General features: G+C 32.5%; 1 protein-coding gene and 3 long non-coding RNA genes across 5 annotated transcripts; 3 read left to right on the forward strand and 1 right to left on the reverse strand.

Moving 5' to 3' along the window:
* Positions 1-1,049: 1,049 nt before the first annotated feature.
* On the reverse strand, positions 1,050-4,079 carry LOC132740093 (uncharacterized). 2 transcript variants are annotated; one of them, XM_060727952.1, is made up of 6 exons: positions 3,973-4,079; positions 3,647-3,695; positions 2,998-3,158; positions 2,419-2,574; positions 2,010-2,059; positions 1,050-1,180 (listed from the first exon to the last, which is right to left on the reverse strand). In XM_060727952.1, the coding sequence occupies exons 2-6, from the start codon at positions 3,685-3,687 to the stop codon at positions 1,145-1,147; spliced, it is 444 nt and encodes a 147-aa protein (XP_060583935.1). In that variant the 5' UTR covers positions 3,688-3,695; positions 3,973-4,079; the 3' UTR covers positions 1,050-1,144. The 2 variants fall into 2 exon arrangements, with proteins under 2 accessions (XP_060583935.1, XP_060583934.1); XM_060727951.1 differs by having other exon boundaries at positions 2,998-3,167; positions 3,973-4,078.
* Positions 4,080-7,261: 3,182 nt separating this feature from the next.
* On the forward strand, positions 7,262-10,900 carry LOC132740094 (uncharacterized). The gene is made up of 4 exons (XR_009627101.1): positions 7,262-7,384; positions 9,715-9,788; positions 10,090-10,189; positions 10,500-10,900. It is a non-coding gene; the product is annotated as an uncharacterized LOC132740094 (long non-coding RNA).
* A 2,436-nt stretch (positions 10,901-13,336) lies between these two features.
* Positions 13,337-16,515, forward strand: LOC132740095 (uncharacterized). The gene is made up of 4 exons (XR_009627102.1): positions 13,337-13,484; positions 14,556-14,629; positions 15,742-15,850; positions 16,500-16,515. It is a non-coding gene; the product is annotated as an uncharacterized LOC132740095 (long non-coding RNA).
* Positions 16,516-20,107: 3,592 nt separating this feature from the next.
* Positions 20,108-22,539, forward strand: LOC132740096 (uncharacterized). Its single transcript, XR_009627103.1, has 4 exons — positions 20,108-20,218; positions 20,877-20,953; positions 21,371-21,470; positions 22,096-22,539. It is a non-coding gene; the product is annotated as an uncharacterized LOC132740096 (long non-coding RNA).
* Positions 22,540-26,564: the final 4,025 nt, after the last annotated feature.

The raw sequence follows: 26,564 nt of genomic DNA on the forward strand, positions 1-26,564 counted from the left end.
ACCACAAGCGTAACTCGACAGAGACATGACCGCTTGGGTTTTGTCAAACTTACCCGACTAAACGGCAGTTTATTTGAAATGAATGAATATTTTTTTGTATTGCGTATATAAATATGATCAAATTATATTATTATTTATATTAACTGTTCAATCAAAACATCATATAAAGTTATAACGAACCGTTTTTCTTATTTGCCAAATTCTCCATCCAAAAATGAAAGTACACATGTATAAACGGATGCATTCGTATGGAGTATTTGAATTCATTGGTCGTGTGAAAACCTTAGACCAATGAAAATACTCCGTACAAAAAAATAAAGAGGAGATCACTCTGCAGGACCATTACTTGATTACTTTGGAATGTGACATTTGTTATAGTTTTATATGATGTTTTGATTGACATTTGTATATATAGTGAAAAACTAATATTACTACTGGTTGATAATGTCTAGAGGATTGACAATTGTCTTAATGTCTCCCTGCCAGCCTACTTTTATTGTATGTTTTTTTGTTTGTTTTTTGTTTTTGTTAATTTTTTTTGTTATTTTTTTTTTCAAAATGCATCAATGTAAAAGAAACGAGAAGTGTATGAACTGCCAAACTTTTAAAATGTCATGTTGATGCATATTATATAATCATATAGAATGAAAAATGATATAATCTTATTGGAAACCATACCTTAAAAATATATAATCAAATTTATGCTTCTCACTTAACATATAACTTTTAGACATTATTTTATGAAATGGAGGAAGTTAAGATAATGTTATTATTATATTTGAATTTGCGTGCGGTTTAGGTATATGTATATACACATTATGTAAAACATGTATGTCAACTTCGGTATCTATTTTTGATATTTATTCATTACTCCTTTCTGCTTTAACCTGATTTTTTTTAAAATTTGATGCCTGTTCTATGAAGAAAATATCCAGTTGGATATTTTGCATCGTATCACACTAAATGTGCCATTGAATTGTAATGGTGCTAGTGGATGTACTCCTTTTGTATGTTTACACATAAATAGAAGTAAAAAGACAACAACAACATTGCATTTCACGTTTACTCTACGAATTAAAGCCAAACAAATCAAAGTATAAACAATTTAAAAATACAGTGTCACTCCATCAATAAATCTTTAACTTCAGGCTTGTGGTATCATTCCAATCTGTTTGAACAACTGAAATGACAAAGAGAATATATCTAAATCTATAACTATCTAATATACATAAATGTTTACATCAGTTTATGTAGTATGTGGTTACTGTAAAATATGTCCCGCTCTTCATCACCATGTTGTTAGCTTCTGTTTGTTTTTAAAGAGAGATACCTTGAAAATTTGACACACCACAGCTAAGTTCCATTCGAAACAGAAGAGTTAGATTGTAAATCGTTCTCACTACTGTACCATGTGTATGAATTTAATTTAATCCAGATAATGGCTATCGTGTTGTTGGTTTCATTATTATTGTTAACATGATATAAATAGTTTTGAGTGTTCTAATGTTTTCTCTGCAAATGATTAATGCCAGTCACAGAGGTCAAGCATTGCACACTTTACATCAGAATTCTCAACGTCAACGGTCTTGTGATAGAGATAAAACTATCAACGTTTAAGAAAGTTAAAATCAATTTAATTAATTGATTATAGAAAAGAACATGCATTTATTAGTGATAAAAATCGACTAATTGATTGACAACCATTGAAAGAGAGAAAACGACTTAATAAATTGTTTCAGGTGACGTCCTGGTTTGTCCGTCGTCATGATTTGGTGGTTCCCCAACCAGTACTCTTATCTTCTCTTATAGAAGTCCAGATACTATTGACATACTTTTTGCTCAAACATTTTATATACTGTTAAGAAATGTACTATATAGAAATGTACATGTATATTTGATTTGTATTATATAGAAATGTACATGTATATTTGATTTTTGTATTATACAAGCAATAAGACGTTATAAAACAATCAGATACAGAACAATACTTGTAAATTAGCGATAATTACCTTGTCATAGTACTCCTCTAGCTCATTGAGCGTAACTTCTCCATCTTTTGCTGTAAAATACATCTTTTATAAAATATATCTATAGAAAGAAAAATACTCTTTCATCTGTCATACTTATTAGGGTGTAAAATGACATGACAATCAGTGTTAAATTTTGGACCGTGTCAATATTCAAATCTCTGTACATAGTCTGTAACTACGTCGAATTGACTTTTAATTATTATTTGCATAAAATTTAAAACATTTTGACAAATTTGTAGATACTATATACTAATCAGACGTAAAATGCACGTAGAAGCAAACATATTAAAACATATTAAAAGTCGCATTATGAGAATGTGAGAAAGATTGGTCTTAAGTACATGTATATACTTTCAAATTAGCAAGGTAAGTTAGTATGAAAACTTACGGTTGACATCAATCTCAGAGTATTCATCTATCATATCATAAAGCTCCAGACATCCGTCCTGATCATGATCATAATGATTGAAAAGATTCCATGCTTGTTTCAGTTCGTTTCCATAGTGATATCTAAGAAACTCATTTAGAGATACACATCCGTTTTCTATAAACAAAATACAAAAAAGAGACAACAAAATAAAGCTTACTGTGATTTAATTTTTTAGATTTGTTGGAAAGAAGCGCCACATTTTGGACCGTTCCCAGTTAGTTATGTAATTTTATTGACCATGTGACTGGATAATAAGGTAGATGCATTCCCTGCACGTTATTTTTTCTTTTCTAGCATCGCCTACAGTATTTCTTATGATAGATTGATATCACAGCTGATCAAAAATAGTCATCAACAAACAAAAATATTGTCATATACCATGTCTTCTGTTATTGACCATTTCAATGATTTGTTATATAATGTCATCAGATGAACATTCACAGCCAGCATCATCAAACAATGACCACTGGGTATATATTCCCGTCTATCATTATACTTACAATCTTAATCCCACTATATACAAATCAGTTAACTTACTGTCAGCATCTTGCACATTTATGACGGCATCAAATTCGTCCAGCTCTATCAGGCTATTGTTATTGACATCCATGTAGTTGAATTCCAGCTCCAATTCATGGTTGACTGAATTTAAAGTATTCAGATGATTCCGTTTACTTTGTTCCGCTAACAATCCGGAACTAATGAAACTAAAGCAAACAAGACAATATTAAATAAGAAATATTAATGAAATTTTCGAAATTATTGTATTTTGAACAAATTAATTGTATGAGTTTATACATATAGGTGATCATTGCAAATACTATTTTCACTCCAGATAAAATGATATAATGATACAATGTATATCAATTGGTATACCTAAATCATTTCTAATATTATATAATTTGCTAATGAACTAGTATGTGCCTTATATTGCCCAATATATCTGGACATTCCATAAGGTTGTTTGAAAACTACATTTATTACCATTTTCATTCTAAATATTGTGTCTTCCTAAACCGGTGCTACGGGGAGGAGTGGACTATGCCTATCATTTACCACTTACGTCCATGAACAGACTCAATTAAATTGAGCAAACAACATTTTCAATATCGATGTGTTTATCATTCTTTTAAGGTGTCCATCTTATCTTTTTTTTTTCAAAATATAAAGCTCCATGTAAACCTACCTCATCAGACTAATCCATATTACTGCATTTGCACAGTTCATTTTTTGTACTAGGAAATACAAAAATAAAATACAATTTCACACGCGAAAATATTGCGCCGAAGGATAATACATTTATAATTAAACAGATCTTATTTGTATTATTATAATGTTTATGTTGATAAAGACCAAAATATTCAAAAGAAAGATACAGACATGGTGATGATTTTGAGACTAACATAAAGCATTTCTAACATTGATTTTGTTGTGGAAAAAGAAAACCAAACGGAAGAATAAAACTAAACAAAACAAAAAAAAACAACAAAAAAGATCTACAAAATGTATTACTTTTGTCCACCGGAAATGCTTCTGTCCCTTATCGCACAAGCAATGAGTTGATTTGCTTATCTTCAAAATCTGATCATCATTTGCACGCTATGTGGACGGTGTCAATATGATCCGTTATCTTCAAATTTTGCCCTTGGCAAAAGGACCCATTAAAGTGGCATATTTACTTACTTGTACTCATTTACACTTTGAAGTTTAAAGGCACATAATGATTCGGAAATTCATATTTTTCAGTTCTTTAGAAATGTCAAACATTTGTTCAATATTGTTTTAATAATGGATAAGGAGCATGTTAGATGTTGAACAACGAAAGTAGCGCTTAAAGTGCAGTAATGTGTCGTAAAGTAGCAATATGTTAACAAAAAGATATTTTGACTCCCGTACATAATACTTCTTTTCTATAATTATACCCATTGCCAAAAGGGCTAAAGAAGCAAAATATAGTTCATGTATATGGCAAATGAGTATGTTTTTCAAAACTGTAAAAGGACATCAAAATTTAAAAAAGCTTTTCAGAATTAAAAATGAAAGCATTTCTGAGGCATAATGGGCCTTTAATATTTTCTACATTTACATCGTATACGGAAGGCTCTTTGTAATGGCTGTGTTATAGGGAAACTATGAATTTGATAGAAATCTACATGATAATTACAACATTACATTATAAACTCTTTATCTATCTAAACTGTCTCGAAAATGTTAAAATATGGAAAACAAGATTAACAAGGAGTGGTGGCGTTCAATGAACAAAACCCTTCACGACCCTGCAACAGAGGACGACCAGCAAGGAGTTCAGGACACCAAACAAAATCAGGATATGTCACGCGGCAAAGCACGGACGGGATGACACCCCAACAACACACAATAAAAAACAATAGAAACCGACAAGGAAACCAAAGAAGACTATTGATTAATTTAATAGGCCTTAAAAGTAAAGGGGTGTATCGGAAGGGGGCAGCGGGCAAAATTAAATAAACAAAACATAACTAGGGGCACAAGGGAATATACCGTAGACGAAAAAATAAAAGAAGGGAAAATATACATATTGTAGTCTTATGTAATTATGAATTAATTCTCATTGATTCTTTATGAATTTCAAAACGCTTTCGACCTGTTTGTTTGACACTTGCATAATTTCTGTAATGTCTATCCAATGTTATATACGTATAAAAAATGTTTTTAGACGTAAAGTTGAGCACTTAACAACGTAGTGTCCTATTATTTGGTTCAAGGACAAAGACATTGACGTCATTAAAGAACAGAAAACGTGCCAATGTTTTGTTGATCATTAAAAACAACGTGACAAGACTATCTTACCTCATGGTATTTTTATGAAATTTATCTTTAGAACAGCCGAATAAAATGCTACCTAGACGAATGTCTGTTTAGAGCTGCTTAGTTGTTGACATTAAAGGGGAAGCTTTCCGCCCTTACTAATTGTACCCGAGTCTGCAATTTTCATGAGATTTTGTTGCGATTAATGTTTCTGTTATCACCCTTTCACATCACATCAGCAGGTGTAAAGTGTCGAGTAGCAGCTGTAAATGGTTGCCCCGTACTTCATTTCATTGTTTTTACACTATTCTGATCTTTCGAGAGCATTGATTCCAGCACTTTTAGGTGTTGGAAATCACCGCTCTAGCCGTTGCAAGGTGGGTGAGTGATGATGCACATTTTCATTATCCCTCAAGTGCAGACTAAGTCAAAAACGAGTCTGCAATTGTCATGTGATTTTGTTGCGATTAATGGTTCCAAGGAATCACCCTTTCACTAGATTATTGTGACAAGACGGTACGCTTAAATCAATGTCGTTTTGTGCACCATGTGTCTTATTTATATACAGACAGGGTCAGAAAATTGTGCAGCCTGACCGGGACTTGAACCCGGAAGCCTCGGGATACCGTACCGCAGCTCTACCTTATGTCCTGTCCTGTTTTTGTTTAGGTCCTCCTGGGCTGTTGGCTGGAGCCTTTGTTGCTGGGACGTGTTGGAATTCCGTCCATTGAACGCTGCCTTTCCTTGTTGATCTTGTTTATCATATTCTACCGAATGGCCGTTTACACACTATTTCCCCTAAATAGTTAAAAGTTCGTAACCGTAAACCTGACATTCATTAATTATATCCCGATTAAACGATATCAATTTCCTAGAAATAACCATTACTGGTGTCATACAAAGCCGAAGTATGGCGAGAACCTGCACTCTTTTGGTTAAACGGTAAACACCTTAATTATTACGCCATCGCTTGCCGTGAAAATGCTACAAGGCAGAAATTTTATAACAAAGTGTTGAGAATTGATCTGAATGAATTTCGTAGCCGATTCCAAGTGAGCCAGTTATCAATCCCCCCCCGGTTGAATGCCAGTCGCCAGATGTTAGCAACCTTTACGTTTTAGGTATGGAGTGGTTGGAGTTCTGGGGGGGAAACTGGAAGAAGGGTGATCCCTTGGAAGCATTAATCACAACAGAATTACATTAAAATTGCAGACTCGGTTTAATTGGGTTTGTACATGAGAGATAATAAAGTGCTATATCCCTCACACTCCACCGCCGTCTTGAGCGGTACCCACTTTTTTAACACTAATAGTTTGGTAATCAATGATCTCAAAGGACCAGAAATATAAAACATCACTGAAGGCGCTCAACAATCACTAAGTGAAATAAAAGTTTTATCAGATGATGTCATTGGTGACACCATCACATTTGCACGTTCTGTGTGATAGAATAGGACGCAGTAAATACAGACATGTTAAAGAGAACTGGATCAAAATTGGTATATATTTTCAAAACATATTTCAGCAAAATATTTCTTGAACAAGAAATATTGACCCAGTTCTAATTGATTGATTGTGAACAATTTTATGAAGAAAAGTAATATTTTGTTCTAGAACACTTTATTATCTGCTATATAGTAATATGCAATATCGGATCATGTATCTCACACTTACCAACATCATCAATATTTTATTCGTTTGTACTTTTTTTGTCACATGTGTTACTAAATACCATCAACAGTATTATGAAGGGTATTGCATATTTTCCATTATGTGCAAATTCTCTATAAATTCGAGGATGGTGACATAATTTGTTAATGAATTACATATGCTAATTTAAAAATATTAAAACTAGTTTGTCTTCAACGAGATAGTTAATTGAATTATCTGTCATTTATTCAGTTAAGTAAACATCTTTAAAAATGTTTTTTATTGAATTCTATTATTTTAAATTCAGATATATCTTATATTAAATCATTTCTGTTTTATTTGTAAATCTAAGAGTACTTTTCCTCTGGTTGTACCTGTGCCTTACTTTTGTTTAAAAAGTGAGGAGACGAGATAATATGTTCATTTTAGTAGCGTCATGAAAACAGTTCTTATACTTATAGCGTTGGTGGTCATTGGGCAGGCAGATTGTAAGTGATAACTTTATTTACCTTATGATTATATATATATAGATGATAAAGTACTGAATGATGACAAAAAGTACAGTTTAAGGATTCAACAACACGAATAACTTGTTTAGTGTTTTGTCATACCCCAACAACAAAATGTGTGTGTGTAGGGTGCTATAATGGATTTGCTTTGTCGCGTCGGTAGGTCATCGGTCCGTCCGTCTCCATTATCGTGTCCGCTCTATAAATCCTATACCAATTGAAGGATTTTCTTCAAACTTGGCTCAAATGTTCACCTCAACAAGGGGATGTGCAGAACCCATGTTGCCCATGTGTCAGCTCAAGGTCAAGGTTAGAATTGAATGTCATATATCAAACAATTAAATGTAAGACAGTATGTCGTCTCCACTCTGTAAGTCCTACACAAATTGAAAGATTTTCTTTAATCTTGGCTCAAATGCTCACCTCAAGAAGGTTATGTGCAGTCCCCATGTAACCCTTTTGCCGGCTTAGGTCAAGGTCACACTTGAAGGTCAAAAATTGACTTAGAAAATATTCTTAAAAATTTTAACATGTATTTGAATATTTCTGAAACTAGAGAATGTATTTGCTTGAAACTAAAAGGATATATGTAGTGTCACAATTAAGATATGCAAGTCAAGTTTCATAACTCTGTATTGCATTTTGACAAAGTTAAGCTCCATCAAATATTAGACAATCTGTTTTGTCCGCTCTAAAAATCCTATACTAATGGAATAATTTTCTTCAAACTTTACTCAAATGTTCATCTCAACAAGGTTATGTGCAGAACCCATGTTACTTTTGTGCCGGCTAAAGGTCAAGGTACCACTTGAAGGTCAAATTTTGACTTAGAAAATATTCTTAAATTTTAACATGTATATTTCTGAAACAAGCACTGCTTTTTGAAACTTAAAAGATATATGAGGTGTCACAAGTAAGATATGCAGGTCAAGTTTCATAACTCTGTATTGCATTTTGACAAAGTTATGTCCTTTTTTAAGTCTTCAAATTCACATACAATCAATACAAGACAATATGTCGTGTCCGCTCTATAAATTCTATACTAATGGAAGGATTTTCTTCAAACTTGACTCAAATGTACACCCTAACAAGGCAATGTGCAGAACCAATCCTACCCTTGTGCCAGCTTAAGGTCAAGACCGAACTTGAAGGTCAAAAATTGACTTAGAAAAATGTTCTTAAATTTTAACATGTGATTAAATATTTCTAAAACTAGAACAGATAATCATTTGAAACTTCAAATATATACGAAGTGTCACAAGTAAGATATGCAGGTCAAGTTTCATAACTAAAAAAATGGGGGGGGGATAACTTTGTATTGTATTTTGACAAAGTTAAGTCCATTTTTATGTCTTTAAATTTATTTACTATATATTCTTAAACCAGAACAGATATTTACTTGAAATTTAAAATTTATATGAATGGTTACAAGCAAGCTCAGATTACGAAAAATCTACAATTCCATTAAATTATGACATAAGCTATGCCCCTTTTATGCTCAGAAAATGTTCTGATATAACCATTAATACTTAAATGTTTCTGAAACTAGAACAGATATTCACTTGAAACTATTTAATATATGAAGGATCACAAGTAAGCTTAGTATGCAAAGTTTTTTCCACTCTTAGTTACATTTTGACATAATTTTGCTATTTTCTTAACTTCACTGCTTTTGTTTGTTTTAGTACATTAGGAAAATGAAAGGTTATGTGTAAGTGTTTCGAACATGATTTGACAATATATATTTATTTTATAACCTGTACGATTTGTCTTTTTTTTTCACCAGAGATAATTTCTTTTTATGTTTATGTATTTGTTTCCAAGTCGTCTTCTGTCAAAGACATTGGTGGGGGTATGAATCCCATACGATAGTTTTAGTTTTATTTGTTGTTTTTGATTGTTGATTTTTTGTTGTTGATATTTTGTTGTTGTTTTTTATTGTTTGTTTTTTGGCGTTGGTATTTCGTTGTTGTTTTTGGTTGTTGTCATTTTGTCTTGTTGTTATTGTTGATTTCTGTTTGGTTTTTTTATTTGCTTTTTGTTTTGTTTTTGGTTTTTGTTTTGTTTTTTGTTTGTTTGTTTTTGATTCTAGTTTATTTATTTTTTTTTTTTTTTTTTGGGGGGGGGGGTATCTCTTATTTTTTGTGTGTGTATGTGTTTTTTCCGATGAACAATCTATACATTTTTTACCTGACTATTACTTAATATGGTGCTGCACAGCTCTGTCATGTACTCACGTCTTTGAGAATTTAATGATAGAATACATCGTTGATTTCTTTTAATTTTCTTTTTTTTTTAATCTTTAACAGCTGATCCAGTAAACGAGGTCAGGGAAGAGTATGGTCCATTGGGCATGGCTTTAGGACTATCTCGATTAGATGCGGTAACTTACGAGATTTATAATTTGTGACTTATATTATGTACATATAAGAACTTTGTATTGATTTTAGCAAATCTTTTATCTTACACAAACACTTAATATGGCATAATAATTTCAGTGAACTTTACTTAACCAAAATGTAACAGCTTTAACCAATATAACTTTACTATTGATATTGCAGTAATTTGTGCTTACTATAGATTAAAATCAAAGTGCATAGCTAAAATTTTTATTTGAATAAAAAAAAGAAACTATATTGTTTACACAAGCTTTGACATATGTTGTGTTTTGAACTATTATACAGAAGGCAACAAAAGAGCCTGACCTAGTATGAGACATCATTATTGTCTGACACCCACCAGCATAGAGCATCTACTACATTGTTGTTTATTTCCCGAACTCATGTAAGTACACGGTTATATTATATAGTTCACATTAGATATGTTTTATAATAAAATAAAAATACAAAGTTCTGATCCATATATATAAATGACAAAAATGACATTTTACTCGTACTATTGAAAGACAAGAAATTACTACAAATACCATTAAAATATTTTTTAGTTAGAGTGAAGGAGTGAATGAAAATGAATATGTCTACGCTATTTTCGCTTTTAAACTTACAGAACGGCTTTACATAGACCATGAAAAATACTGTTATTAAACATATTATTTATTGTACTTAACTAGATATTACTAACTTTTATTTTTCAGGTTGTTCGTAGAAGTAATCATCAAATTCTAGAAGAATGCTCTGGGTTCAGACAATCGTGAATACATCATGTCATACAATTGTAAAATCATTGCGAAATGTCGGCAACATTTCTTATACTCTCACAAGATTCTTTTCCATGGAATTCCTAGCATTAATAATATAACTAGTAGTAAAATCTATGTGCTTGTCATGCATCCTTTATTTTGTATATATAATCATATTATCTGCAATATATTATTTACATCGTTTTTACATTAATATCACATTCATCGTGTAAGTGTTTTTGCCATCATCCAGCTAATGACTATCGGAAACTTAAAGCTTTAATCTAGCATGTTCCGGTAGGATGTGCCGTTGATGACAAAGACATTCCTTGTCTTAATAAAGTAGTTAAAATCTTGTTTGTTGTTTTGTTATTGTTATTTATATCTTTAAACAAATATTAAAATTGACAATTATTTCCGACAACAATCATTTGTTTATCATCAAAAATACTCAGCTGTTGCCATTACTATCCAGAAAACAGACATTCAAAGGTCACATGACCAATGTTTATGTAAGGTTCTTTAACGTATTTTTGTGAAACTTGTAGATCCCTCATGAAGCATAAAACGTGTATGCTTTATTCCTTGGGTGTCTGATATTTGTGAATGAATGCTTGCATACCTGGTATTTATAAACATATTTATTACAATACTCATTATTTATTTGAAAGATCCCAAATAAACACGGATTAGTTTATTGTAAAAATGACATATGAAAAATACGTCAAACTTATAAAGCAAGTTTTAAGACAAACAGCTGCGCATGTGTTTTGCTCTTAGGATCACCTATAACAATGGATTGTTGTCAACGTTCACCTATCTAATATTAGATATTTATTTTCAACAAATATTGCATTTAATATGTCTAACCATTCGATATTAATCCTTTAAATTAATGTGTCTGGGGAGAAAATTATAACTGTAACTTTTATAAAAACAGGACAAAGTCTGATATTTATGCTGCATATCTAATGAATATATCTTAAGTATTATCAATATTGACTATTTCGATATTAATCTTAGACAACTTTACTGTGTGTCTTTAGAAACAATGGCCAAACATAGGCGGTGCTTATCATGAGCGAGTAATTTGAATGTCTCCAGCTAACCTGAGTAAATGTAAGAGTGAAACTTCATCTATTATTTCAATTTGCGTTGGTTTTAAATATTTGGAGGACATGCTATCAAATCCCAGTAATTTAGAAAAAATACTGTATCAGTACGCAATACCTATGTTACTATTTACAATAACAAAATCTAGGGTATTTCAAGGCAATAATTTCAAGGTCTAAGTCATTATGCAATATCGGCCGCCTTGCTACCCGGCATTATGTTTCCATAATGGGCGGGTAAATCAACGCACGTGTAAAATGACGTTATCAATCCCAGTGACTTTCAAGATGGTTACTAACGTTAAATGAACTGTAGTCACTTTTAGCAAAATGTTATGTTTAGATGACATATTCAATCGCAATCAACAAAGCTAAACATCAAACATTTATAAACTCAAAAAAGAATACAATAACTCTACCGAAGACAAAACATGACCCCTAGAACTTCCAATAATGATTTCAGTTTGACGGTGGGAAAAAGATTGGATCGATGGCAAATAGAGGTAGACATCAGTCTCAGAAACCGTTCTTGAAGGCACAAAAGTTCATAAAAAACAGCCATTGTCTCATATTTGTTTTGTTTTGTCTTGTTTCCAAAGTTAATCGGAGGCACATGTTGATAACTGTCCGTTTCTAAGAAAGGGTGACAACTAAGATTAGCGCCGATATCTAAATGTCGTATTTCGGATATAGATATAAAATACGTTGATACTTGGTTGCTGCTCGCCATTATGCGATAGTGACCCTCGAGTCCATAATGTCCTTCGGACCTGCGGCTTTCAGGCCATTATGCACATCTTCGGGCCATTATCGCATAATGTCGAGCAGCAACCAAGTATCAACCTCTACATAATGCAATGTCTAACGTCGTGAATTTATTTATCTAGTTATTTCGGCGATTTACAAACATTTGTAACAGTTAGAAAACTCCAGATGAACACAGAAAACAGATTTTGGTTACCAATACAAGATTGTTTACTTCAATGGTCTTTCTATATTTTTGTTTTCCAATATAAAATTAATATGAGAGCATTTTTAATCAATATGTTATTTTGAAGGCCAATCTACCCTGACAGCAACATTGACTATATACGGAACCCATTAATGCTAACTGTCATACATTTTGAAATTAAAGAATCGAGAATTCTACGTGTACGCAATGTTCATGTAGGGTTTCAGAAACAGTGGATTTGAAGCCAAAAGTAGACAGGAGTACACATCCGTATAGATTGTAAGAGAGCAAGCATATCTCGACTGAAAATTGATTACATAAATCAAAAGTTAGAAATAGGCAATCCAATTTTCAAGTGGATCTTGTAGTGGTGGTGGTTTCCATGGTATTTTACTTAGATCCAGACAGATATAATTAACATAATTATTTAATTGAAATTGTACATGGCCATATTTTACTGTGTAACAAATTATGGATAACAAATTAAATCGAACGGGTTATTTTGATTAATGTCTTGTATTGATGTTAATTTATTTTGTAATTATACATTGGAACATATATATTAAGAGAATACCACTGTTTTAGTTAAATATGGGCAAGTCCATGTGTGGTGTCAGGAAACGGTTCATGATATCACTTATATTTCACCACTTAAAGCAAATTTCCGTATGACATCATCATAGTTTCATAGTAGTCCGCATTTCAGATTTTTTTCTAGATTTAAAAGAATTTTTGAAATGGTTGTACAAGTGCCTATATTTTGACATCATGTTTGTGTATTTAAAATCGTGCAGACGAGATATTATTTTCATTCTGGCATCGACATGAAAGTAGTTCTTATACTTATAGCGTTGTTGGTAATTGGCCGAGCAGAGGGTAAGTGATAAAAATAAACATTATATGAAATAAATATATATGCAATTAACTTGAATATAAATGAATTAGATTGAAAGTTCAGTTCATTTTTTTCAACAATTGTTCAATATTTACAATCAATACTTGTTTGGTTCAATATTGCTGTAGGGGTTGTACATCTATGATTTAACATGATGTTGAAAACTCATAATGTACAGTTCAACCATAACATGAATTCAAAACAGAACGAAAAGATGATGTCATCTATAAGTGTTTGTTTCCAGCCAAAATATTCAATTAGTGTAATGCAGCTTATTTATGTGAAAAGACTTGCTTAATACGTTATAAACCAAAAGAAAGAGAATCTACCTAGTGTCAAAAATTATGATGATGAAATAGAAATATATATTCTCATTTCAAGGGATACCTAGGGATACCTAGGCAAATGAATGACAAAAATATTACATTGATTTAATTTACTCAAATCATGCCAAAATAACATTTCCAAAAGTCCTAGCATGAATTTCGATATTTTGGGCTTGAAGCGTAATTATATCTTTATATGTTGAACGAAATTAAAATGCCGACAGAGTCACGACAGAGTCACCAAGTAGTTTTAAAACAAGTCATGTAACTAGAAAAAATACTCTGGAAATTACAATAACAGATATTGTGGATATTGTTAGATTGAAATAAGTCTTAGTCATTCATTTGACAGGTACTTTGGCGTTTTCATAGTAGCAACTGATGTGAAATCTAAATGCTCTAACCTGACTCATGTGAGTCAAAGAGGAAAACCATCAGTTTATTCCTTATTAGGAGAAAAGTTCTTTTCCTGTGGCTGCATATTGTATTTATTTCTAGGACATTTATAGAATTCGAATCAAAGAAATACAATGTTTGCTTGTGTCTCCCTGTAAATGCATACTATGCAATATTATAAATTATGATTATCCAAACTAAAGTTTTAGCAATCACATTTCCATGTAAAAACAAAAATCTGAACACTGAACATTATCACTTGTCAGCCATTGTAGACTAATTAAACAAAGGTTCTACATTATTAACAAACAATTCGATTTTGTATTAAAGCTGGTCCTTTGAACAACGTTGGGGATGGGTATGGTCGACTGGGCAGGGCTTTAAGGTCATCTGACACTGATGAGGTAAGATATTTACATATATGACTCATATTTATATCTAGAATTTACTCTTTCAATTGAACTTAGATTTCTTTTCAAGTTATGATGATGTCTAACCTTATTCAGCACAATGGTATACATAAATTATATTATATTTCCAATTACTCTTAGACTGACCGTCACGCTGAACAAGTAAAACACTTGTGACGTCAAAGTGAAATGATACTAGTAATTTGACGTCACAACTGGTTATTTTATTAAACGAACACAATCAGCGTTGAAAGTATTCAACTACAAGGTATTTTTGCAATACTGGTCGGAGAGATAACTCCGACACATAGATAAAAATCTGGAAACAAAGTGATCCCTCGGAAGCAATAATCACAACAAAATTACATAAGAATTGCAGACTCGGTTTGATTGAGTCTGTACATGAGGGATAATGAATAAGTGCAACATCCCTCACGCCCCCTAGCACCGGCTTGAGCGGTACTCATTTCTCAAAACTTAATAGTGCTGGCATCAATGATCCCCGACACTTGTTAAATATAAATGTTATAACTTTGTTTTCAACAAACAAGCACATGGTCACCCATTAATATAGGAGTAGAACAGAATGTGACTGCTTCAAAACGTTCTCTTTACTAAATTACAATAAAGTATATAGAATTGTATTGACCACTGGCCACTGACTTTGGAAATATTTAAATATCAACAACAAAAAAAACATATTACATTGTAGATGTTATTATAAATAATTGATGCTGATTTTCCAGTCCTTTTTTAATTAAGAATTTAAGTGTCGACTGTGGAAAAATACCATGTTTTGTATACTTCATTCACGACCTTAAAGAAGTACCAGTTACTATTTAAATACACAATTTTTGTAGTGTAATGTAAATTCTTTGAACTAAACTTTGTTTAGGTGGTTCATTATTTAAAATATGCAGGAAGATAATTAGGCTATTGCAAAAAATGTGTGAATTAGAGTTATCACTCTCAATTCAGTAAACTGAATCTGATATATTACATATGATATCAAATTAAAGTATATGGTAAGAGAAAAGAAATAAATAAATAAATTTCATACATATTTATACATTCTGGCCTTGACTCGTTTTGTACTTAAACTACAGAAAACACCTAAAGAACCGGAACCAATAAAGGTAGAATGAGATGTCATCATTGTCTGACACCCACCACAGTAGAGCACCCACTACATTGTCGTGTATTTCCCAAACTCATGTAAGTAGCTTGGTTGTACGATTTGATAGTTCCTTTTTTTTAAGTATGTTTTGTAAGAAAATACAAATGGAACGTGTTAAGACAAATTCAATGTTTATATTGTAAATTCTGTATGTATTGACAAGAAACTTAATCTGTTTCAATGAGTAATTAAATGAGCGTTTGTAAATCAGAGGGAGCCATTTAAAGTCGACTTTCGCATATAGCCATAATTATTCAATCATAATTATGAATAAAAGTACAAGAACATTTTTATCAAAACATTTAAACTCACAATCTCGAAAAGCAATGAAACAACAATAATATTTCAAAATTGCAGAGCCAGTATCATTGAGTCTGTTCATTAAAGGTAATATAAAAGTATAACATCTTTTACGATTACTTGCACCGGCTTCAGTGGCATTTAATCTTCAACAATAACGTGCTGGAATCAGTAATCTCGAATTACCAGAAAAATACATCAATACTGGACAAGCAAATTCTTACAGTTGTGGCATGAAACGTTACACCTGCTGTTATGAAGAACAAAAACAATCTCGTAATGGAGTGATAAGTCGTATTTACATATGTATTATGAAGTTTTATTCATTAACATTAATATTAATAATAATAAGTAATTGATTAAACATTAATTTCTGTTATTTTTCAGGTTGTTCTAAGAAGTAGGAGGCTCTATTTCCAGATCATCTCAGATATCATATTCATAAGTCTGTAAATATCGCAATATATGTATAAAAATTTCTGGTACCGGGAAGAATTCGTACGTTTCCAATAAGTCATATTGATTAGGTCTATGTAATTCATAGCGAAATTTGTTACTGAATATGCTAAAAATCTTTTGTACAACATGTATAACATGTGGGAGATAATTATTTTCATTTTACATTACAAACACATATTCATTGTATAAGCGTTTTTGCCATCAACCAGTTAATGACTATCGGATACTTAAAGCTTTAATCTAGCATGTTCCGTTATAGGATGTGCCGTTGATGACAAAGACACTTCTTGTCTTAATAAAGGTGTTAAAATCTTATTTATAATTTTGTTATTGTTATTTATATCTTATTAAACCCACAGACATTAGAAATTGAGAATTGTTTCTGACAACTATCATTTGTTATAAAAACGCACTTTTATCAACAAAAATGCTCAAACGATATGTGTCATCTGCAACGATACTAACAAGTGTCTTCTGCAACATTTACTAACAAGAAAACAGACTTTCCAAAAGGTTTTATAACGTATTATTAAATTAATCACCCCATCCGTTTTTGCCTTGTGCCCTGTCCAGTTTTCGTTGGTGTCCTGCTGGTCTCCTTGCCGGTAGTCCTGTGTTGCTGGATCCCTTAAACATAAAGCGTGTATGCTTTATTCCTAGTATGGCTGATATTTGTGAATGACTGATTGCATATGTGGTATATATATTAAGCATATTTACAAGTTAAATGTTGATGCTGCACATCAAAGACGCCACCAAATGATGTGAACAGTGAATGAGCATTGAACAGTGAATGAGCATTGAGAATCGTTCTCTATTACAGTTAAATATCCGAAGCACGAATCAATTTTTTCTCCATGTTCTTGGAATGTGCTCGTTGTTAAATAATAAAGTCGCACATTTTTTGTGAAAAAGTAGAACCTAATGCATAAATTCACAAAGTAATGTCATGTCTGAAATTCTAAAATGTTTGTCTGTTGCGACAAAGATTTAATCGTCTAGTCGAAGCAGAATAAATTGAATAACAAGTAAGATTTAAATGATTTGTATACTTAAAATGAATTCAAGGCAATATGTGCCCAGAACATATCCATTTAAATATTGGCATGAATTGCATAATGTTCGAATGATTTTAGTTCTGCAGTGATCTCCCCTTACTGGCCGTAGCATAACGAGGTTGCGGGAGAACCACCTCTCTGATAGTGGGCGTGGTTTAGATTTTGTGACTTGTAATTTAATGATTCGACAAGCGATATTGATCAAAGTTGTCCTGGTTCCCTTCTGCCCCGTCAATGAAGACTAAATGCTAGCATACGGAGCATCATTTTAAATTTTCGCGACAATTTAAGGCGGAGCCGAACTCCAACAGAGGAGGAGCAAATGAAGTAGGTGACACTGCCTCAGTGGTAACTTCTTTCAACGGTTAAGTTTTACAAACGATCGACTATATACTGGCTCATGGACACGTTATTTATTATGAAGATAAAATTAGATAATGATAAAAAGAATATGATATTCAAACATGGCACTATCATTTCAGTTAGACGTTTATTCTAATCCCTTAAAGCTCTGTGACATGTTGTACATCAGAAAAGCTTTTTTTATTAGAAAATTTGAGAACAGTGTGATTTTGTTAACCACTTGAGTGTTAACAAGGATTATCCATATTTGAGCAGTGTGACCCCAGGTGACCAATATTCGAACTTGACCTAGAAATTATCAAAACAAACTTTCAGACCAATTTTCAGGATACTTGGCTCAAAACAGTAGCCACTAAAGTGTTAATAATATTTTTATATTTTTAGCTCCTGTGACCTACTTTTTCATCCAAGATGACCCATGTTCAAACTCAGCCGAGCAATTATCTAGACAAGCATCCTGACAAAGTTTGATGACAATTGAGTCAAAAATGTGACCACTTGAGTGATGACAAGGTTTTTCTATTTTTAGCTCCTGTGACCTAGTTTTTCATCCAAGATGACCCATGTTCCAACTTGACCTAGAAATTATCAATTGAGTCAAAGATGTGACCACTAGAGTGTAAACAAGGTTTTTCAATTTTTAACTCTTGTGACCTAGTTTTTCGTCCGAGATAACCCATATTCGAACTTATCCGAGCAATTACCTTGACAAGTATCCTGACAAAGTTTAATGATAATTTAGTAAAAATATGACCACAAGAGTGATGACAAGGTTTTTCTATTTTTAGCTCCTGTGACCTAGTTTTTCCTCCAAGATGACCCATGTCAAACTTGACCTAGAAATTATCAAAACAAACTTTCTGACCAATTTGCAGGATATTTGGATAAAAACAGTAGTCACTAGAGTGTTAACAAGATTTTCCTATTTTTAGGTCCTGTGACCTAGTCTTTCATCCGAGATGACCCATGTTCGAACTCATCCGAGCAATTACCTAGACAAGCATCCTGATCAAGTCTAATGATAATTGAGTCAAAAATGTGACCACTAGAGTGTTAACAAGGTTTTTCCATATTTGGGCGGTGTGACCTAGTTTTTGACCTCAGGTGACCCATATTCAAAGTTGACCTAGAAATCATCAAAACAAACTTTCAGACCAATTTCCAGGATATTTGGATCAAAACAGTAGCCACTTGAGTGTTAACAAGATATTTCTATTTTAAAGCTTCTGTGACCTAGTTTTCTATCCGAGATGACCTATGTTCTAACACATCTGCGCTATTACATAGACAAGCATCCTGACAAAGTTTGATGATGATTGAGTCAAAACTGTGACCACTAGCGTGTTAACAAGGTTTTTTTTTTTAATTTTTAGCTTCTGTGACCTAATTTTACATCTGAGATGACCCATGTTCGAACTCATCCGAGCTGTTACCTAGGTAAGCATCCTGACAACGTTTTATGATGATTGAGTCAAAAATGTGACCGCTTGAGTGTTGACAAGGTTTTTCTATTTTTAGCTCCTGTGACCTAGTTTTTCATTCGAGATGACCTATTTTCTAACTCATCCGAGCTATTACCTATATAAGTATCCTGACCAAGTTTGATGATGATTGAGGCAACAATGTGACCGCTAGAGTGTTAACAAAGTTTTTCTATTTTTAGCTCCGGTGACCTAGTTTTACATCTGAGATGACCCATGTTCGAACTCATTCGAGCTATTACCTGGATAAACATCCTGACCAAGTTTGATGATGATTGAGGCAAAAATGTGACCGCTAGAGTGTTAACGAACAAGTGTGGACGAAGTATCTTATTCAGATGCTCGTTCATTGGTTACTTTTTCCCGTGGTTTCATATTGTGACAACAGGGAACGTGTTTTTATGTTTGCCTATGATACAAAAGAGAAAAAAACATCAATACCACAGTTTTCGTTAAAAAAACGGGTAAATCCATGTGTGATGTCAGGAAACGGTTCATGATATCTCTTATATTTCACTATTTAAAGCAAATTTCCGTATGGCATCATCATAGTTTCATAGTAGTCCGCATTTCAGATTTTTTTCTAGATTTAAAAGAATTTTTGAAATGGTTGTACAAGTGCCTATATTTTGACATCATGTTTTTGTATTTAAAATCGTTCAGACGAGATATTATTTTCATTCTGGCATCGACATGAAAGTAGTTCTTATACTTATAGCGTTGTTGGTAATTGGCCGAGCTGAGGGTAAGTGATAAAAATATACAACATTTGAAATAAAATGATTATATTAATCTTATATTAATGAATGGAAGTAAAAGCAGTTTATTTTATTAGAACAATTGTTCAATATTTACCATCCTGGTTCAATATTGCTGTAGAGGATGTTCATCTATGTTATATCTGAGCAGGAATTTACTTGATGTTGAAATCTTGTATTTTACAGTTCAAAACAGGTCAGATTCAATACATAATTCAACAACGAATGTGCATTAAGTAAAAGAAACAGATGATGTAACCTATAAGCGTTTGTTTTTAACCAAAATCTTAAATTTGTGAAATGTAGTTAATTTATGTAAAAATACTTTATTATTACGTTCTAAACTAAAAGAATAATAGAATATTCCAAGTGTAAAACACACGCAATGATTCTAAAATAGAAATATAAATGCTCACTAAAATACTATGCCATAGAATAGATTATAAATTATGTTAATCCAAAATCACGTTTCAATTTAAACCGAAAAACTGAACATAACCACTTGTCAGGCGGCGAAGATTCCCTACAGCACAAAGACCTACAAAAAATAACAAAATTGTATTCTGTATTTTTTACTCTTTTTTCTTTTGACTGATTGAATAAATTTCTCATTTATTGACAAACAATGCGATTTTTGTATTAAAGCTGGTCCTTTGAACAACGTTGGAGAGGAGTATGGTCGACTGGGCAGGGCTTAAGGATGGTTATCTCAAAATGATGAGGTAACTTCTTTACATATGTGACTCATTTTTATGTGCAAGATTTCATCTCTGCATTGATCTTAGATTTCTTTTACAAATATAAATGTACGGTGATCTCTAAGTTTTATTAAATTGATTCAGCGCAATGTTATATTTCATTTCCAAATTTCACGCTTAGTTTGACAATTATGCAGTACTTGCTTGAATGCCCAAGGAAAGCACATAAACACTGTTGATGCCAAAGTGAAATAATGTGATGTTACAAGCGGTTCATGTTCATAAAGTGTTACGTAATCATCGTTAAATGGATTCACTGATAAGGCTTACTTGTAACATATTGCATATGATTTCAATCATAAAACGTGGCAATGAAAATGAATGAATTAAATAAATAAATAGCATACTGGTTTAGACATTTTATTTTGTACTTTACTACAGGCACCTAAAGTTCCGGAACCAGTAGAGTGAGATGTCATCATTATCTGACATCCAAAACAGTAGAGCACCTGTTACATTGTTGTTTATTTCTTGAACTCATGTAAGTACTCGGTTGCATAAAAGTTCGCTTAAAAAATACATAAATTGTTTGGCAAGAAAATACAAATGCAATGATATGACACAAATTAAATGTAAATCTATTATCATTACGCTAAATTTGATTGACAATATACATATCTATTTCATTGACCAATTAAATGAGCGTTTGTAAACCATTTCTAGACATACATGGTTATGATTAGGAATAAGAGTACAAGACCGTTTAACCAAGCAATTAAACCAACCATTACAAAAAGAGGTGATCCCTCGGAAGCAATGAAACAATAATATTATGTGCAGACTAGGTTTGATCTCGTCTGTTCATGAGATATAATGTAAGAGTGCGACATCTCTAAGGATCCCTGGCAACGATCTAAGCGGTATTCAATCTTTAACACTAGCGTGCTGGAATCAATGATCTCTATGGATCAGAAAAATATAACAGCACTAGCAACTTTTTACAGTTGCCACATGGAACTTAACACCCACATGCTGATATGAAGTACATAAATCTAGAAAAGGGGTGATAAGTTATGTTTACATAGATTGTAAAGTTTTATTCATTAACTTTAATATTGTTTGTAATTTATTTCATAATAACAAAGATTATTGTAATTTTTTTTCAGGTTGTTCTAAGAAGTAGTCATTCAATTGTATGAGGAGGTTCTATTTCCAGATCATCTCAGATATCATATTCATAAAATTAAGTAAATATATGTGTAAATATTTCTATTACCAGAGAAGCATTCGTATAATCATTTTCTGAAATTCCAATATTTATAAGGTCTATGTAATTGATTAGGTCTTAGACTATGTAATTCATAGCGAAATTTGTTAATGTGTTTGCTAAATGATATTTGCTAATAATCTCTTGTTCAATATGTAATTCACGTATAAGGTAATTATTTTCATTTTAACATTAACGACATATTCATTGTATAAGTGTTTTTGCCATCAACCAGTTAATGACTATCGGATACTGAAAGCTTTAATCTAGCATGTTCCGGTAGGATGTGCCGTTGATGACATAGACACTTATTGTCTTAATAAAAAAAGTTATAATCTAAAAATTGTTATTTTATCTTATTATACTTATATACTTTGAAAACCGACTACCTGAAACAGCATTTATATCATAGCATATCAACCAGTATACAAACCGACATATGCATCTACAGTATGCATCGAATCGAGCTTGTTCAAAAGTTTGGCGTATGTGTTGCAGACTTTGTTAGTAGGTTATTGTCTGGAGAATTATTCTTCCACGGACTATTTCTGTCGTTTATTTTGGAATATTTGTTTAATTCATTTTATATGAATTTCACATACTTGCCAGAGAATAATGCACAAAATTATTTAATTATTATTATTACTTTTTTATTATTATTATTACCTCTTCATTTTGGTTCAAATCACAACTTGCGTTGGAAATATAAATGCGGAAAAACATAATAAGTATTGTATCATAACTCCGACACTCCAATTTGTTAAAATCTTGCAAAATTCTTGTAAAATCTTGATGGCCGGCCATTTTGTCGAAAACGAAAGTACAAAACATACATCGTACTGTTCCACTCTCCTGGTTTCCTACGACTGCATTCGCAGAACAGTTGACAACGGTAACCATCAATTTATTGGTTACTGTTGTCTATTGTTCAGCGAACGAAGTCGTAGGGGACCAGGACAGCGGAACAATACGGTTAGTCACACGTTCGCAACGCTCGTCAGGTGTTGACAAAACGTTTGTCCCGCGCCAGTGGTACGTTAGCACAAACTTATGGGTTTCAAACATATCTTACTTGGTCGCTGTTACACGCTTCTCGTGCGTTAGACACACGCTAGTAATGTGTTAGACGCACGTTAATCACACGCTAGATGTGTCAATCTCATTCGAGAACGTTCAAAAATTGAACCATTGAAACGTTCAGAGAGCGTTGACCAGCCAGTACGTCATAGTGTGTTGGACCATAAAGAACGCACAAAACGGTAAAATTGAAAACATTGCAGGCTCGGTTTAAGTGAGCTACCATCGCGCCCCTGCTTAAGCAGAATCCAACATTTAAACATGAAAAAATTGAAATTTTGAATTAAGAAACATCCGGGGATGTGTTCATAAGGCGGTTATTATGGAACCTTTAATGCGGCACGTTTTTGTCATCCATAAAAAGCGAAAGAAGACGAATATTGATGCAAACCTACGGACGACCAAACATTTTGATGAGCTAAAAAGTGGCTTTTCTAAATTCTTTTCTTTACAAAAGTACACAAAAGCCTTAAAAGTCATTTCTTGCAAATGTTTGGTACGCAATTTACACTTGCTTTCTATGATACATTTTTGCTTGAAAATACAAATTAACACATACATACATGTATATATACATGATTTATCATCTTACATTCACTGAGTGTCTGAAATGTGATCCGTATCATTCACTAGCATAATTTTCTGAGAGTGACTAAGTAACGTGCATGTTACGAAATTGAAAGCAAATTGAAATATTTTATAAATGCAGGATGGACTATCATGACTTTTATATTTTATAGCTAGCGTCTTCATTTAGGCTCCACACGTCCACAACCAAGCCAGGGTCCTGCTTTAGCTTCTCTGTAATCGATCTTTTTGTACCAGTAATTGTATCTAAAATAACTGAAAATATGAAGTACATTTAGGTTATTTTACATAACAATTGCTGATTGATATTTACTGTTTCAAACTTTATAACAAATCTATATAACAACTTCACAAGGACCAGTATTTTATATCATTTATTTCAACCATTACGATTTTTTTGTATGTCCTGTATATCTAGTATGGCTTTTAAACTATTTAGGTCTAACCTTAGTGAAGTCAAATTAATGAACTATTAACCATTAAAGACTTTCAAAACTTTAAAATTTAACAATAAATTCCTGCATGTTCCAGCAACCAAGTATGGGTGTAAAAAACTGATACGATTGCTATTTGGAGCCAGCGTTTATATGATTAGAAATACTTTATAAATAAAGTAATAAATAAATCAATTTTTTAAATTTTCTATAACGCTTAATTGGCGCTATAAAGACTTATGTTAGTTAACGTACGTTTTGTTTCTGCACAAAATTGCAAATTACATACTTTACCATTTTAAATAATTAATTTATAAATTAGATTCTACAATATCACTTAATTTCCTCCCTTAAAAAAAGTATGATTGTCTTCTAATACGTATAGCAGCCTCCAGATCGGACCTTAAACCTTAAATAATTTTGCATCTATAACTTGATTTAAAATATGAATATGAAAAAACATATAGATTGAATTCTATAAAATACTCTGTAAAAATCAGTGTTTCATTAATTCTTGGTCGTTTTTTCTATAATGACTTTTACAAGTGTTATAAGCTCACAGGGCAAATGCGACAATTTCCAACTATTCACAAGTTTGTAATAGTAACAAAAGATAGAGATATATATGCATATAGAACGGTCGTTGCTGCAAGAGCCATTTCTACAATGTTACATTTGAATTTCGATGATATACGATGTTCATGCATATCAAAAAAGAATAATATGTGTAACAAAATAGCATTCAATAGCACAACAGTCAAAACATGAAAAATACAATATCAATTTTATGTTTTGTAAACTGTTATAATTCAATAACTAATTGCATATAAACAATTTATTAAATAGATGTTATAGTTATGAGTTGAAACAGATTAAAATTATAATGATTACTTTTAATACTCTGATTTCACCATTGTACTCTTGGAGAGCAGCCTGAACACTCCGGTACCAGCCTTTTAAACGTTTAGGATAACCGAGATCCAGCTGAAAAATAAATCTGTACCTCCAATACTGGCTTTCTGTAAAATCAGAAACAATTTTGAAATTCATCTTGTATATCAATTGAATGTAACTGGCCCATTTTTATCTTTCGTTATTGACCGCATCCTCTTGAATTTCTTTGGATGGGATGAGCCAGGGTGTTTCCACTGCATGTTCTGTTTTTTTTTATTCTGAATCAAAGTGATGGACCCATGCTTCATCCTGAAATACGATCCGGTAAAAAAGATTAGGTTCATCCTTGTAGCGAGACAAGATATATCTTGAAATGTTAAGCCTGGTCTGTTTCTGGTCGTCAGTCAACTGTCTGGGGACCCATCTAGCGGAAAACTTTGACATGACATAGACATCAATCAGAATTGCCTGAGCTGAACCAAAGCTTATACCCACTTCCCTAGCAATGCTTCGCAGGTCTCGCCTTCTGTTGCACATGACCAGATCGTGCACGTCTTCGGCAGTTTCATCGTTGGTGGCCTCTTTTGGCCGCCCAGGCCGCTCATCAACTCCAACCTCCCTGCCTTGCCCGTCTTAAATTCAGCAGCCCGTTTTACATGAAGTCTTCATGGATTTCCTTGGGAGACATCCCTTTCTTACAGAGGTAGTGAATGACGGCTCTGATTTCAAATTTGTCCATTTTGTCTAAATGACACACCCCTCTACTTATCAAAGCGTGTTTTATCTTTTTTAATCTGTCTAAAACCGCGTTTTACTCGGTCAGTAATCTTCAATCGACGTATTGTGTGTAAATGTCAGTGTAGTGGCTAGAAGTATATCTGGCCGAGAACTTTTTGATCATACCTCGCATACTCGCTGTGTTAAAAAGTAATCTTTTTGAATTACCTCAAATGCTTCTGATTAATAATTACTCAAGCAAGCCAATATTTGACGCTTTGTAAGTTGGATCGGTCTCGCGCACCGGAAGGACCTTGTTCTCGGTCGATATCCTATACATATACACAAGTCTATTAAATGTGATATAATTTATATGACATAATTCATAGACGTTGAGTCTTTCACCAAACAAATCAGTGTCTAAGGACAAAGACATTACTCTTTAAACTTGTAAAAATTAAAGAAAGGAAAACGTGCCTATGTTTTGTTGATCGTTTGAAATCGTGACAAGGTTATCTAACATGATGGCCTTCTTATATCTAACAAGCAAGGTTTTAAGCACGCGTAAAATGACCCGCTGGTACATGTTATGGTTTGACATTAACTGATTATATCCCGAATAAACGATATATAAACTTTAAATAAGCAAAGGACCAAC

Source organism: Ruditapes philippinarum, unplaced genomic scaffold (assembly GCF_026571515.1).
Source record: "Ruditapes philippinarum isolate M1 unplaced genomic scaffold, ASM2657151v2 ctg2106_1_1_1_1, whole genome shotgun sequence".
Taxonomy (NCBI): domain Eukaryota; kingdom Metazoa; phylum Mollusca; class Bivalvia; order Venerida; family Veneridae; genus Ruditapes; species Ruditapes philippinarum.